This window comes from Balaenoptera acutorostrata, chromosome 19 (assembly GCF_949987535.1).
Source record: "Balaenoptera acutorostrata chromosome 19, mBalAcu1.1, whole genome shotgun sequence".
NCBI classification, from domain to species: Eukaryota; Metazoa; Chordata; class Mammalia; order Artiodactyla; family Balaenopteridae; genus Balaenoptera; species Balaenoptera acutorostrata.
This window is the reverse complement of record NC_080082.1, coordinates 15,211,421-15,225,522: the sequence shown is the minus strand read 5'-3', so window position 1 is coordinate 15,225,522 and position 14,102 is coordinate 15,211,421. Positions and strand designations below refer to the sequence as shown.

Below are 14,102 nucleotides of genomic sequence, written 5' to 3'. Positions count from 1 at the left end.
TTACAATGGTGTGTTAGTTTCTGCCTTATAACAAAGTGAATCAGCTATACATATACATATATCCCCATATCTCTTCCCTCTTGCATTTCCCTCCCTCCCACCCTCCCTATCCCACCCCTCTAGGTGGTCACAAAGCACCGAGCTGATCTCCCTGTGCTATGCGGCTGCTTCCCACTAGCTATCTATTTTACGTTTGGTAGTGTATATATGTCCATGCCACTCTCTCACCCTGTCACATCTTACCCTTCCCCCTCCCCGTGTCCTCAAGTCCATTCTCTACATCTGTGTCTTTATTCCCATCCTGCCCCTAGGTTCTTCATGACCATTTTTTTTTAACACAACATTTTAATCATGCAAAACAATGCATGTCTTGCTTAGAGATGTATTTTTTAATGAAAAAATGCATAGGATGATACACTCCAAAATTTAGGAGAGGATTAGCTCTCTGAAGGAAAGAAGGGATACCATCACAGAGGTACACAGTGGATTTTATCTTGGCAATCACTTATTTCTTAAACTGAGTGGTGGGCACGCTGCTAAGGGGTTGGCATCTTCTTCCTTATGAGATTAAAAAATTAGTAATCTGACTTCAAACCGCCGTCCTAGCCCTCATTTCATCTCTCCATCTCTGGAATTGCTGTTCCCTTTGCTAAAATGACTTTTTTCTTGTCCTTATCCTTGTCCATCTAGAGAATTCTTTCTGACTCATCATTCAAAACAGATGTCACATGTCACTGCCTCTGGGCCACCTTCTCTGAATTCCTCAGGGAGGTTTGTTTTTCTTTTCAGTGATCCCTCAGCATTTGGTTCCTACAGGCTGACAAGTTTTAGGTCATATTCTAACTCCCTTTTTCTCTCCATCTTGATTTATGTGTCTCTAGATTCTTCTGCTCACAGTGTGGTCTGGAGACCAGCAGCAGTGGCATCTCCTGGAACTGTCAGATACGCAGAATCTTAGGCCTTACCCCAGAAACTGCATTTTAACAAAATTCCAGGTGATCCCCTTGCACATTAAACTTTGAGAAACACCACTCTGGAACAGTGCTCCCATCGGGTGGTCCACTGACTAAAACTGTGTTTCTAGTCCAAGATAAGTACAGAAATTGAGAATAAGCATTTAGAAACTTTTAGAGCAATTGGGCAGACTAATTTTAGGCCTATTGAATCTAATTTTCAAAATGGGGCTTGTATTTTGTAGGCCTCTGTTCTATGTCATTTTTCTAGTAATTCGATTTTACCGTATTTTACAAAAGTATCAGTCCCTGATGGATTGGAAATTTTTTTTTAAGTCTTTCATGATAGTTTGGGAAGGGCTGCTTAGATAGCTTTATTCTCTATTTCAACATTTAACAGGAGATACTCATAGTAGATGCTCAACAAATGTTGATGAATAACTACTTAATGAAATATACCCTTTTTTGGCCTATATTTGAATTTTTGACAGCAAGATGTCCTTCATCATTACCCAGTTCAAGAGATGAAAACAACCCCATCTATGTAGCCCCAGCTATGAATGGTCCAGTTAAGTGCCCAGAAAGAACCTTGAAAGAGAAGAAATGCTTCAAGTTGACAGGAGATGTTTTGGGTATGGAGAGAAAATGGTAACCTGTTGATACAGCAACACATTTCCCAGCAAGGAAAGGGGGAGTGAGAATAAAATGGAAAATATAGAAGAAGGGTGGAAAACTATTTTAAAATATTCGTCTCGAAAAATTCTGGATTCCCTTAAGGCTGTAAGGTGAATGGAAGGACTCCTGAACTTGGAATCTTGAGATCTAATTGTGTGTTTCAGTAAGTCACTTTCTCTACCTGCAGAATGTAACAATGAAACTTGATCTACATCACATGGTGGAGGGAAAATGAATATGCTTTGAAAAATAGATGTCCTGGGAATTCCCTGGTGGTCCAGTGGTTAGGACTCCGCACTTCCACTGCAGGGGGCACGATCCCTGATGGGGGAACTAAGATCCCACATGTCACGCAGCATGGCCAAAAAAAAAAAACAATACTGCTGTCCTGTAAGTGCAAGGTAACTGGTTCAACACGTCTAGTGTTTGGGTTATTGGATTCTCTGGACCAAAGAAGACAAATTCTGTTTTTATCATGCCTTCCCTTCTTGTGAACACAGACAATCTATAGATAACTGGGGAGGGGAAGGGGAGGGGATGAAAAGAGTGGTCTGGGGGGACATTTAGACCTAAGAACTAAAATACAACACTTTTGTGTGAGATTTTATGTATCTTTTTAAGTAAAATTTCTGATCAGTGGCAGAATAATTCTGGGAAGGAGTATGTAAATATCTATAGATATATAGAGATATCACTAAGAGCCAAATGCTTTTGCTTATCTGTTTACAATTATTAGGTTGAACCATATCAAATTGCCAACTTTTGACTGTTTTTGACCTGTAAAAGTCTGTAAGCTTAGGAAGAAATGAAGAAAAACATACAGAGGATTTCTAAGCTAACTATTCACCTATGATTTTCTCTTCTAATACTAGTACAAATACTTTTCCTTATCCTGTTGATGACTGCAGTCTACTCAGCACACAACTCCAATAGATTTTACCTCCGTCAAGCTATCCACCAGAGCTTTCCTTACCGTTTCTCAGAGATCAAACTTCTTAAGCATTTCTACTCCTGGGCCAGTAGCACCCTCCTTCCTAACCTGTACAGGGATTACAGAGGTAAGAACACAGTCCTGGGGCCCAGCCCTGCAAATGTGGAGTGCAGTTGGTTTTTCAAACGCCCCTGCAGTAACCCATTAGAACACTGGAGAAAGGTCCACTGGCTTTTTCAATATGACTGCACCTCTGTGGGCACCCAAAGGTCCACTCCCAGGGCCCCATCTAAGCAGGTTCAGGTTTATGTCTGTTCACCCAAGGGTGATCAGGCCCATGAAGGCTGATTCCCACTGATGAGTTTCACAAGAGGCTGATAAACAAAATTGAGAATTTATTCACTAACAACATGAAGAGTAACTGGAGTGATCCCTGGGACTGGTTGCCTCCTTGTGAAGGAGGGAACCACATGTAGCTGAGAAGTTTGTTCTATAAGCACAGAACCATGAAAACAGTGTAACCAGAAAGATCTCCACACCAGATGATATTTTGATAAATTGCCTGATGTGCAGTCATTCCCAAGTCTGTGATGTGTCTGTGTAACTTTTCTTGGTTGGTTATCCAGTTCAGTTCCACGAATATGTAGTGAACACCTAGTATGCTGGGAACTGTCCTAGGAGCTAATAAAATGATGGACATTATATGGTTTATACCCTCAAAGAACCTCACCATCAAGAGGAGTTAGTATGGGGACTTCCCTGGTGGTGCAGTGGGTGACAATCCGCCTGCCAATGCAGGGGACACAGGTTCAAGCCCTGGTCCGGGAAGATCCCACATGCCACGGAGCAACTAAGCCCGTGCGCCACAACTACTGAGCCTGTGCTCTAGAGCCTGCGAGCCACAACTACTGAGCCCACGTGCCACAGCTACTGAAGCCCGTGCGCCTAGAGCCCGTGCTTCACAACAAGAGAAGCCACAGCAATGAGAAGCCCGCGCACCACTACGAAGAGTAGCCTCCACTCACCACAGCTAAAGAAAGCCCGCGCACAGCAACAAAGACCCAAATGCAGTCAAAAAAAAAAAAAAAAAAGTTAGTATGAATGCTTTTTTTTTTTTTTTAATAATTTTTCTTTTTTATTTTTTTCATTTGGCGGCATCGGGTCTTAGTTGCAGCACGCAGGATCTTTTCATTGCAGTGCACAGGCTCTTCATTGCGACGTGCAGGCTTCTCTCTAGTTGTGGCACATGGGCTCCAGAGCACGTGGGCTCAGTAGTTGCGTGCACAGGCTCTCTAGTTGTGGCGTGCGGGCTCAGTAGTTGCCATGCTTGGGCTTAGTTGCCCCACGGCATGTGGGATCTTTGTTCCCTGACTGGGGATCGAACCCACGTCCCTTGCATTGGAAGGCGGATTCTTAACCACTGAACCACCAGGGAAATCCCAGTATGAATGCTTCTTGTTCAGTATCTTTCACCAGTTACCAGCACTTTGCCATATTATAACTTTATATCTTATTAAGCTGTTTTCTGGAAATTGCATTCATTAATCTCAGGATTGGTGGCTTTCTGTTGGGATTTGGAACATCTCCTAGGTTCCTGAAAAAAATCTGAATGATATGTTCATCTCAGCAAACATGTATAGTCCTTTTTTTAAAGTTAATTTTTATTGGAGTATAGTTGATTTACAATGTTGTGTTAGTTTCTGCTGTACAGCAAAGTGAATCAGTTATACATATACATATACCCACTCTTTTTTAGATTCTATTCCCATATAGGTCATTACAGAGTATTGAGTAGAGTTCCCTGTGCTATACAGCAGGTTCTTATTAGTTATCTATTTTATATATAATAGTGTGTATATGTCAATCCCAATCTTCCAATTTATCCCTCCCCCACTTTCCCCCTTGGTAAGCATAAGTTTGTTTTCTACATCTGTATAATCTTTTCTTAAGCGTGTACTTGTTGCATTTAAGAGTTTTTACCGATGGCAACTACTGTACATTGCATGTTGATTCTTTCTAGTTGAGTTTTAAATGGTGACAGTTTTAGGTTGAGGGCACATTCTGTTTGCAGTCAGTAACTGTCTATACTGACTTAAATAAAAAGTGAATCAGACCCTGGGTGGCTAAGGCTAGTGCCATCACAATAGGCATGTTCTCTTCTCCTCTTAGACTCCTTCACTCTACGGTATAGTGTCGTGGTCCAAAGGCGCAGACTCAGAAGGCTGCCCAGACTGCCCAGGTTCACATCCTCGCTCTCCACTTACCAGCAGTGTGTTCTTGGGTAAATTACTCAACCTCCTGTGCCTCAGTTTCCCCATCTGTACAATGGGGTAATCTTAGGACCTACCCTGTAAGATAGACGTGAAGATTAAAACCTTAGTAGATCTAAGTGCTTAGAACAGTGTCGGGCACATACTGTTCACTCGATGGGTGTTAGCTATTGTTATTAACTGGGGCAGTTGGAGCTCTGGTTGTACTAGAACCACAGAGTTTACATGAGTTACCTGGACATACTAAGGAAGAGCAACAGCAATCTGTAGATGTAGATAATGAAATAGAATTAAGTAGATATGGGGTAAACAGCAGTAAAAATTGTAACATTTTTTAACTCTTCAATTGCTAAAAAATGTTTGCTTTCAGAATTGATGTAGCCCAGTCCCATTAGTCCACTTGTTTTCAGGAATATTGAAGCCCAGGCCATTCATGGCAGGTAATCTGTATCCTATAAATAAATCTGTATCCTATAAATACAGGACTTTCCTAAATAGCCTAGTCCAATGTTGAAACACATTTAGGGAAGAATTTTTTTTGTAGGATTTAATTAAAATTCCTCTTGCAGCAATTTAAACTTTTTCTCTTTTGACTTTCTTCTGAGGTGAAAAAACACTAATCACAATTCTACAATTGCATGGTTTTCATTTAAGAAATACAAAGTAAGGCCATCTTTGAAGGTTAAGTCACCCTTTACCTTTCTCTTCTATCTTCTGCAGGACCCTAGGTCCTTTAATAACCTACTGCAAACCTCTCCCTGCCAAATTTTGTAACATAATCTTTTTCTTTCATGTTAAAACATTTTTTCATAATTAAAACATGAATATGTAGAAAATCCATATGTACCACGATGTATATTGTGCAACTCTCCTTTATCCCCTGATCCCCCTTCTCTCTTTCCTAGAGGCAACTACATTCCCAACTGATTATACAGACATACCTCACTTTATTGCATTTCACTTTACTGCACTTCGCAGATACTGCATGTCTTCTTTAACAAATTGAAGATTTGCCAACCCTGTGTCAAGCAGATTCATTGGTGCCATTTCCCCAATAGCATTTGCTCACTTCGTGTCTCTGTGTCACATTTTGGTAACTCTCGAAATATTTCAAACTTTTTCACTATTATATTTGTTACGGTGACTTGTGATCAGTGATCTTGGATGTTACTATTGCTAAAAGAAGGCTCAGATGATGGTTAGCATTTTTTAGCAATAAAGTATTTTTTTTAGCAATGAAGTATTTTTAATTTAGGTGTATGTACATTGTTTTTTTAGACATAATGGTATTGTACGTTTAATAGACTATAATACAATGTAAACATAACTTTTTTTTTTTGGCCACACCGCACGGCCTGCAGGATCTTAGTTCCCCAACCAGGGATTGAACCCGGGCCCCAGCAGTGAAAGCGCCGAGTCCTAACCACTGGATAGCCAGGGAATTCCCTAAACATAACTTTTACATGCACTGGGAAACCAAAAAATTCATGTGACTTGATTTATTGCAGTGGTCTAGAACCGAACCCATAGTATCTCCAAGGTATACTTGTAAATTCTTTCAGAGGTAATCTATACATTTGCAAATACATTTGATGATAAACAGCAGCATACTATAAACGTTGTCATGCCTTTTTGCCTTTTACCCTTAATTTGCCTGGAGATTGTTCCATCGGCATATATAAAGCTGTCCCTTTTTATGTTTTACTCATTTACTATATAGTATGCCATTGCGTGGATGTACCATAAGTTATATAACCAGTTCCCTATTAATAGACATTTAGATTGTTTCCACTCTTCTACTGTTAACAATAATACTACCATTTATACCCTTTTACATATGTAATTTCACTCATGTGCAAATATATCTGTAAGATAAGTACCTTGAAAAGACTTGCTAAAAATGTATATCCATTTTTCATTTAGAAAGATATTGTCAAATTGTTCTCCTCAATTGTACCAATTAATGTTCCCATGAGCAATGTATTATTAGATCTGCCCACATCGCCAACAGTTCAGTGAACATTGGTGTTTTCATACAATACAGGTAACTCTGAAATATACAAAAGGTTTGCAACTGCACTCATGAGAAAATGCAAGTTTAAACTAAGGAACCATTTTTCACCTCTCATATGGACAAAACTTGCCTCTGCTCTTGCCCTTCTTCATCCCATCTTCCCCATATTATTTTTTTACAACATAAATGTGTTTTGTCCCTGTTCAAAACCTCCCAATGGATTCCATCACACTTAAAATAAAAGCCCAAACCCTTTCTAAAGCTTACTCTAGGGCCTTCCCTGTCCAGACCTATAGCTACATCTGTTACTTCTCCTACCCTCATTCTGACCCTCATTCGCTCTAATTCAGCCACACAAGCTTCTGTGCTCTCCTTAAACACGATGCACATGCTCTTGCCTTGGCCTTGGAACTTGCTGTTGCCCTGACTGACGTTTGCATTGGGAGCTCCAAACTTTATTAGGGTCTCTCTCGTAAGCCACCTCCTCTGAGAAACCTCTAATCATCCTGTAAATAAATAGCACTGCTCCCTCCTCACAGAACACTCTCTAGGTGCGTGGGCTTTCTCTAGTTGCGGCGAGCAGGGGCTACTCTTCGTTGTGGTGTGCGGGCTTCTCATTGTGGTGGCTTCTCTTGTTGCTGGAGCACGGGCTCTGGGCGCGCAGGCTTCAGTAGTTGTAGCACGCGGGCTTAGTTGCTCCGCGGCTCAGATTTTCTTCATAGCACTATTATTACCTGAATATTGTTTGGCTATTGCCTGTCTCCCTCCCTCCTCAAATGTGAATGCTCTGTGGACAGGGACTCTTGTCCACTGCTGTGTTCCCATCACCTAGAACAGGACCTGGTGTATGTGAGAGAAAGAATGAATGAATGTCATTCTATAATTTTTGCCCATTTTTCATTGGGCTGCTTGGTTTTGTTTGCTTGTTTTGATAAATGGGAGCTTTTTATGTATTAAGAGTTTGTTCAGTTGTAGAGATTTAGATATTTATACAGAAACAAAATAAGGATTTATAAAAATTAATTTAGGGAATTGGTAGCTTATGATGTTCTATCTGGGAGTGTGGTATGCTTTTTCTATTCTCATCTGCATTTGTATCCCTCAGTAATATTAAATTCTCTTCATATAATTCTTGCACATCTCTTGTTAGGTTTATCTTTTGTGGTCTATTGTGAATGAGATTTTATTTCACTATAGTTTCTAAGTAAATATTGTTTGACTATATGAAGCAATTGATTTTATTATATTTAGTACCCAGCCAGCTTGCTGAATTTTTTTGTTAAGTAATAGTTTTTAGGTTGATTCTCTTTTCTCCCCAGCTTTATTGAGGTACAATGGAGAAATTAAAATTGTATATATTTAAGGTGCAACGTGATGTTTTGATATATGAATACATTGTGAAATGTTTACACAATCAAACTAACATATCCATCACCTCACATGGTTACATGTTTTGTTTTTAGTGTGATAAGAACTTATTCTCTAAGCAAATTTCAAGTATACAATATATTACTATTAACTATAATCTATAAACTATAATCATGCTATACATTAGATCTCCAGGACTTACTGATTTTTAAAACTAAAAGTTTGTATACTCTGACTGACATCCACCCATCCCCCTCCCCACCCCAGCCCCTGGTAACCACCATTCTACCCTCTGGTTCTGTAAGTTCGACTTTTTTAAATTGCACTTATAAGAGATCATACATGTTTCTTTGTTTGGCTTATTTCATATCTTCACTTTTGTGAATAATCCTGCTATGAACATGGGAGTGCAGATATCTCTTCAAGATGCTGATTTCATTTCCTTTCAATATATAGCCAGTAGTAGGATTACTGGATCATGTAGTAGTTCTATTTTTAATTTTTTGAGGAACCTCCATGCTGTTTTCCATAATGACTGTACCAGTTTACATTCCCACCAACAGGGTTCCTTTCTCCAAACCCTCACCAACATTTGTTATTTCTTGTCTTCTTGATAATAGCCATCCTAACAGTTGTGAGGTGATATCACATCGCAGTTTTGGTTTGTTATTTCCTTGATGATTAGTGATTTTTACATACACCTGTTGTTCATTTGTATTTCTTTAGAAAAAATGTGTATTCAGGTCTTTGCCCGTTTTTTAATCAGGTTGATTTTTTTTTTTTTTTTTGGTATTGAGTTGTATGAGTTCTTTATGGATTTTGGATTTTAACCCCGTATCAGATATATAGTTTGCAAGTATTTTCTCCCATTTCATAGGTTGCCTTTTCCTTTTATTGTTTCCTTTGCTGTGCAGAAACTTTTGTTAGATGTAGTCCCACTTGTTTTAGCTTTTGTTGCCTGTGCATTTAGTGTCATATCCAAAAAATTGCCAAGACCAGTGTCAAGAAGCTTTTTCTGTTTTCTCATAGGAATTTTGCAGTTTCAGGTCTAAGGTTTAAGTTGTTAATCCATTTGGAGTTGATTTTTTGAATATGGCAAAATAAAAGTGTCCAGTTGCATTCTTTTGCATGTGGAAATCCAGTTTTCCTAGCATTACTTGTTGAAGAGACTAGCCCCATTGTGAATTCTTGGCACCCTTGCCATAGATTAGTTGGCCGAATCTATGGGTGTGGGTTTAATTCTGGGTTCTCTATTCAGTTCCATTGTTCTATGTATCTGTTTTTATCCCAATACCATAGTATTTTGACTACTGTAGTTTTGCAGTATAGTTTGAAATCAGGAAGTGTGATGCTTCCAGCTTTGTTCATCTTTCTCAAGATTATTTTGGCTATTCATGGTATTTTTGTGGTCCCATACAAATTTTAGGATTGTTTTCTCTATTTCTGGGGAAAATGCCACTGGAATTTTGATAGAGATTGCATTGAATCTGTAGATCACTTTGTGTAGTATGGACATTTTAACAATATTAACTCTTCCAATCCATGAATGTGGGAAGTCTTCCCATTTACTTTTGTCTTTTTCATATCTTTCATCAATCTCTTATAGTTTTCATTGGACAGATTTTTCACCTCGGTTAAATTTATTCCTAAGTGTATTATTCTTTTTGATGTTATTGTAAATGAGATTGTTTTCTTAATTTCTTTTTCAGCTACTTGTTAGTGTAACAAAATGCAACTGATTTTTGTATTTTGATTTTTTATTCTGTAGCGTTACTGAATTCATTTTTTTAACAGGTTTTTGGTGGAGTCTTTAGGGTTTCTATATATAAGACCATGTCATCTGCAAAAACAGTTTTACTTCCTCCTTTCTTATTTGGATGCCTTTTATTTATTTTCCTTACCTGACTTCTCTGGCTAGGACTTTCAGTACTGTGTTGAATAGACGTGGTGAGAGTTGGCATCCTTGTCTTGTTCCTTATCTTAGAGGAAGAGCTTTTAGCTTTTCACAATTGAGTATGATGTTAGCTGTGAGCTTGACATATATGGCCTTTATTATGTTGGAAGTACATTCCTTCTTGCCTAATTTGTTGAGAGTTTTTATCGTGAAGGGTTGTTAAATTTTGTTGAATGCTCTTTCTGCATCTGTTGAGATATGTTTTTAATCCTTCATTCTTTTAATATGGTGTATCACATTTATTGACTTACATGGGATCTTAGTTTCCTGACCAGGGATCGAACCCACACCCCCCTGCAGTGGAAATACAGAGTCCTAACCACTGGATCACCAAGGAAGTCCGAGAATTTAAACGTTTAAATGTTTGATAGAATTCACCCATGAAGCTATCTGGTCCTGGGCTTTTCTTTGTTGAGAGGTTTTTGATTACTGCTTCAGTCTCCTTACTTATACTTTGTATGTTCAGGTTTTCTGTTTATTCATTATTCAGTTGTTTCTAGGAATTTATCCATTTTTTCTAGGTTATCCAGTTTGTTGGCATGTAATTATTCCTAGTAGTCTCTTATGATCCTTTGTATTTTTGATATCAGTTGTAATGTCTCCTCTTTCGTTTATATAATTTATTAGAATCCTCTTTTTTTTCTTGGTTAGTCTAGCTAAAGGCTTGTCACTTTTATTGTTCAAAAAAGCTAACTTTTTTTTTCTATTGTCTTTCTAGTCTCTATTTCTGCTCTAATCTTTATTATTTCATTTCTTCTTGTAACTTTAGGCTCAGTTCTTTTTTTATTAGTTCCTTGAGAAGTAAAGCTAGGTTCTTTGAGATCTTTTTTCTTAATATAAGCATTTATTGCTATAAACTTCCCTCTTAGAACTGCTTTTGCTGCGTCTAGCAATCTGTCTTTTCCTAAGTGCTGTAGTCTTGGAATCACATTGCCTCCCTTAGAAAAGGTCACTAAATGGAAAACCATCAGTTCAAGTTGGCACAGAGTTTTGGAGAAGACAGTGGAGCTGGTTTTAGTTGTGTAGGTCCATACTTAACTAGCAGTATGATAAACTCAAGACATTTGCTTCATCTCTAAAATGGGGATAACATTTAGTTCACAGGATGAACTATATGAAAGTCAAATTTATATGAAAACACTGTAATTACAGAAGAATTCTGTGTAGTTTTTAGGCATAGCAATTTGAATGGCCACTAAGGAACTTCCTTAATTCCATTCCATTGGTTCTACCTTGACCTCACCATTATCAAGCACCTCAGGACCCAAAGAAGTGCAGTCCCCTCTACTGCTCTCCACCCCCATCTGACTGTTCTCTCTTTTTCAGTTTAACCTGCTGTTTGGATGGAGCATCTCTGACTACCGAACTTTTCTCAGTTCAGCAGTGACTGTTGTTGGTCTCCTGATGGGAATCTCTCATCACAAGGAGGTAAAAACCCTCTTCCTCGTTTCCCTGCAGAATTCTATTTGGTTTAATATATCAAACAAGAGGAGAATTGCTTATAAAAGCAGCCCCACTGCATACTGGAAAAGGGAGAAACCTAGTTCCTTTGCCATTATTTTATGGTATTACCTATAGATACTGTATAGCTTTTGAGTGGCTGTTACCTTCAGAAATCCTTCCTTTCCTAAGCACATATAGTCCCACCTTTCTCACTTCTTCTATCCTTAATCTTACTGCCAAAGACACTGGGCCTGAACTTGGGTTCTCATACCTGGCCAGATTAACATGATTTCTGCTGCTTTCTCAACGGCCCTTTGAAGGGTACAATTGGAAGTGGCTTAAAAAAGAAAAATTAGGGAGGTACAATTCCAGAAAGAACTGCAGTTATTTCTGTTTATAAATAGTAATTTCAGAGAGGCTGTTATTTTCTCCCAGGAACTACCTACACAAATCCCTTTCTGTTCAACATAAAAAATAAAAGTAGGAAACTGAGGTGAGGTTTTGGGTCCCAAACACTAGCATATATAGATTTGATAAGAAAAAAACTGCAATTCAAATTAGTGAAACTGGCAAGATTTTCATCAAAGCTCATCATGCTGATACTCTAGAAATCAAAGGTTACTAATTAAAATGGGTAAATTAACATAGTTTCTAACGTGCAAAGTTACCACCACCTTCCTAAAATCTAAGAAAGATGAACGTAACTGCTATTTTGGGTGGGACGTTTTGTTGTGGTCCCAGCCCCAGTCCCTAGGGAATGAAGTCCTCACCCCGGACATTTGCCCAAACTGTTTGGTTGACCTGGAGTTATGATTAAGCTCTTTTAAAATAAGTAGATATAAGCTGGCAGCCATTACAATATCTCTGTCACAGAGATTTCCATCACAATAGTATTTATTGCAAGTATTCATCCTCTAAGTTGTTGGGTGTTTTTTTTTTTAAAACAGTGCCCAGTGGCAATAATGAATGAGCCAATACCAAAGGAAAATAATCATTTTTAAAAGGAACACCTAAATTAAAGAACTTGGAAACCAAATTTTACTGGAAACCATTCTAGTAAGCCCTACATTTGAGAAAGATCTCTTTGTGCTGAAAAGGCAAGAATGGCAAAACTCAGTAATTATACTTTTAAAGATAACGATTTAAAAAAAATCTAAAAAAAAGCATTAAAAGCCAGTTTTCTATGGCTAACCTTTTAAACTGTATTGGAATGGTCCTAAGTTCAGAGTAGAAAGTGCTTGGAATGGCAGAGACAGTTTTCATTATCATTGCTGGTATCTATGTATTCTTTCAACACACTTTCGCTATTCCTTGAAGCTTCCATGTTTAGAAATATTTTCTGGAATTGCCAACAACTCACAAGGGCTTTGAGTCACTTATAATTCCATTACAACTCACCTGTTTTCTTCTTGTGAAAGCCCTGAAGGCACAATTATTTACACTCTTAGAGTCAGTCACTCTTGCTTTTCTGTCCACTCAAAAGTATTCTCCTTTTTAATATTTTTGTTTTTCTAATTTCCACCAGACGTAAGTGTTTCCTTATGTGAATATATCCCAAATGTTAGCATATATCTTACATTTTTAAAGTAGATATTAAACTGTCAGTGTTTAAACTCGAAGCGTCCTATTGTCTTTCCAGGTTATTGCTTTAAACCCAGTCCTGGGCTCCTTTCTTACCCTCCTCACCAGTGTCGTTTTGATGGTACTCGTGATCATTAACCTTTTTGTTTCTGCCATTTTAATGGCCTTTGGTAAAGAAAGAAAGTCCTTTAAGGTAAGTAACTCTGACTCAGTAACTGAAATATAAACCGTATCATGATTTTATCACTGGAAAAGCTCAATTTTAGCTGCTCTTAAGATTACAGACTGACATTAACGCACAGTATCAGCATACTCCCTTTATTAGTCTCCACAGCTCTGCCAACCATTTTCCTAGGAAACCCAATTTACCAAAAGTACATTATGTTCTACATCCACTGTCCTATAAATAGCTGGCCCTCCACTGTTAAGTAGCAGAAACGCTCCAAGGCCTGACAGTAAACCATTAAAGGAAACAGTATCTTTACACTTTGTATCTACTTTTTTAAAAATATATCTTTGGTACTTTTTTCCTCCACCATTAGCAGCAATTTCGACTTCCTTGCTTTTCTCTCTTTGTCTTCCAACAGACTCAGAAAGAAGCTGCACTGGTGGATATGCTGCTACTGAAGCTCTCAAGTCTGTCAGGAAAACAGCAGCACTAGGACACATGTAAGTAAGCAAACAGCTGTAACAGCAATGGCCACTGACAAATGAAGTTTCAAGAAATTAATCCTGTTACCTCCTCACTTGGCTTATTACTTCTTAGTATATTAACACTGATCATTGCGTGGTGTACTTTAGAAAATTATAGATGTTTATAATATACATAGTTAATTTTGTTAGTCAGTGAAGAATCAAAATCCCCTTGGCTGCAGATTCTTCTGTTTATGGAACTTGGCACTATCAGAGGGTT

The 14,102-nt window shown here is 38.2% G+C and overlaps 1 protein-coding gene across 1 annotated transcript in view; it reads left to right on the top strand.

Annotated features, from left to right (window-relative positions):
* Positions 1 to 14,102, top strand: part of PKD1L3 (polycystin 1 like 3, transient receptor potential channel interacting) — a 71,977-nt gene that overhangs the window by 53,785 nt on the left and 4,090 nt on the right. The window contains 7 exon segments of the mRNA XM_057534484.1: positions 1,445 to 1,585; positions 2,501 to 2,686; positions 4,729 to 4,812; positions 4,815 to 4,840; positions 11,492 to 11,593; positions 13,248 to 13,382; positions 13,783 to 13,858. Coding sequence (XP_057390467.1) covers positions 1,445 to 1,585; positions 2,501 to 2,686; positions 4,729 to 4,812; positions 4,815 to 4,840; positions 11,492 to 11,593; positions 13,248 to 13,382; positions 13,783 to 13,851 — 743 coding nt within the window. The 3' untranslated portion in view covers positions 13,852 to 13,858.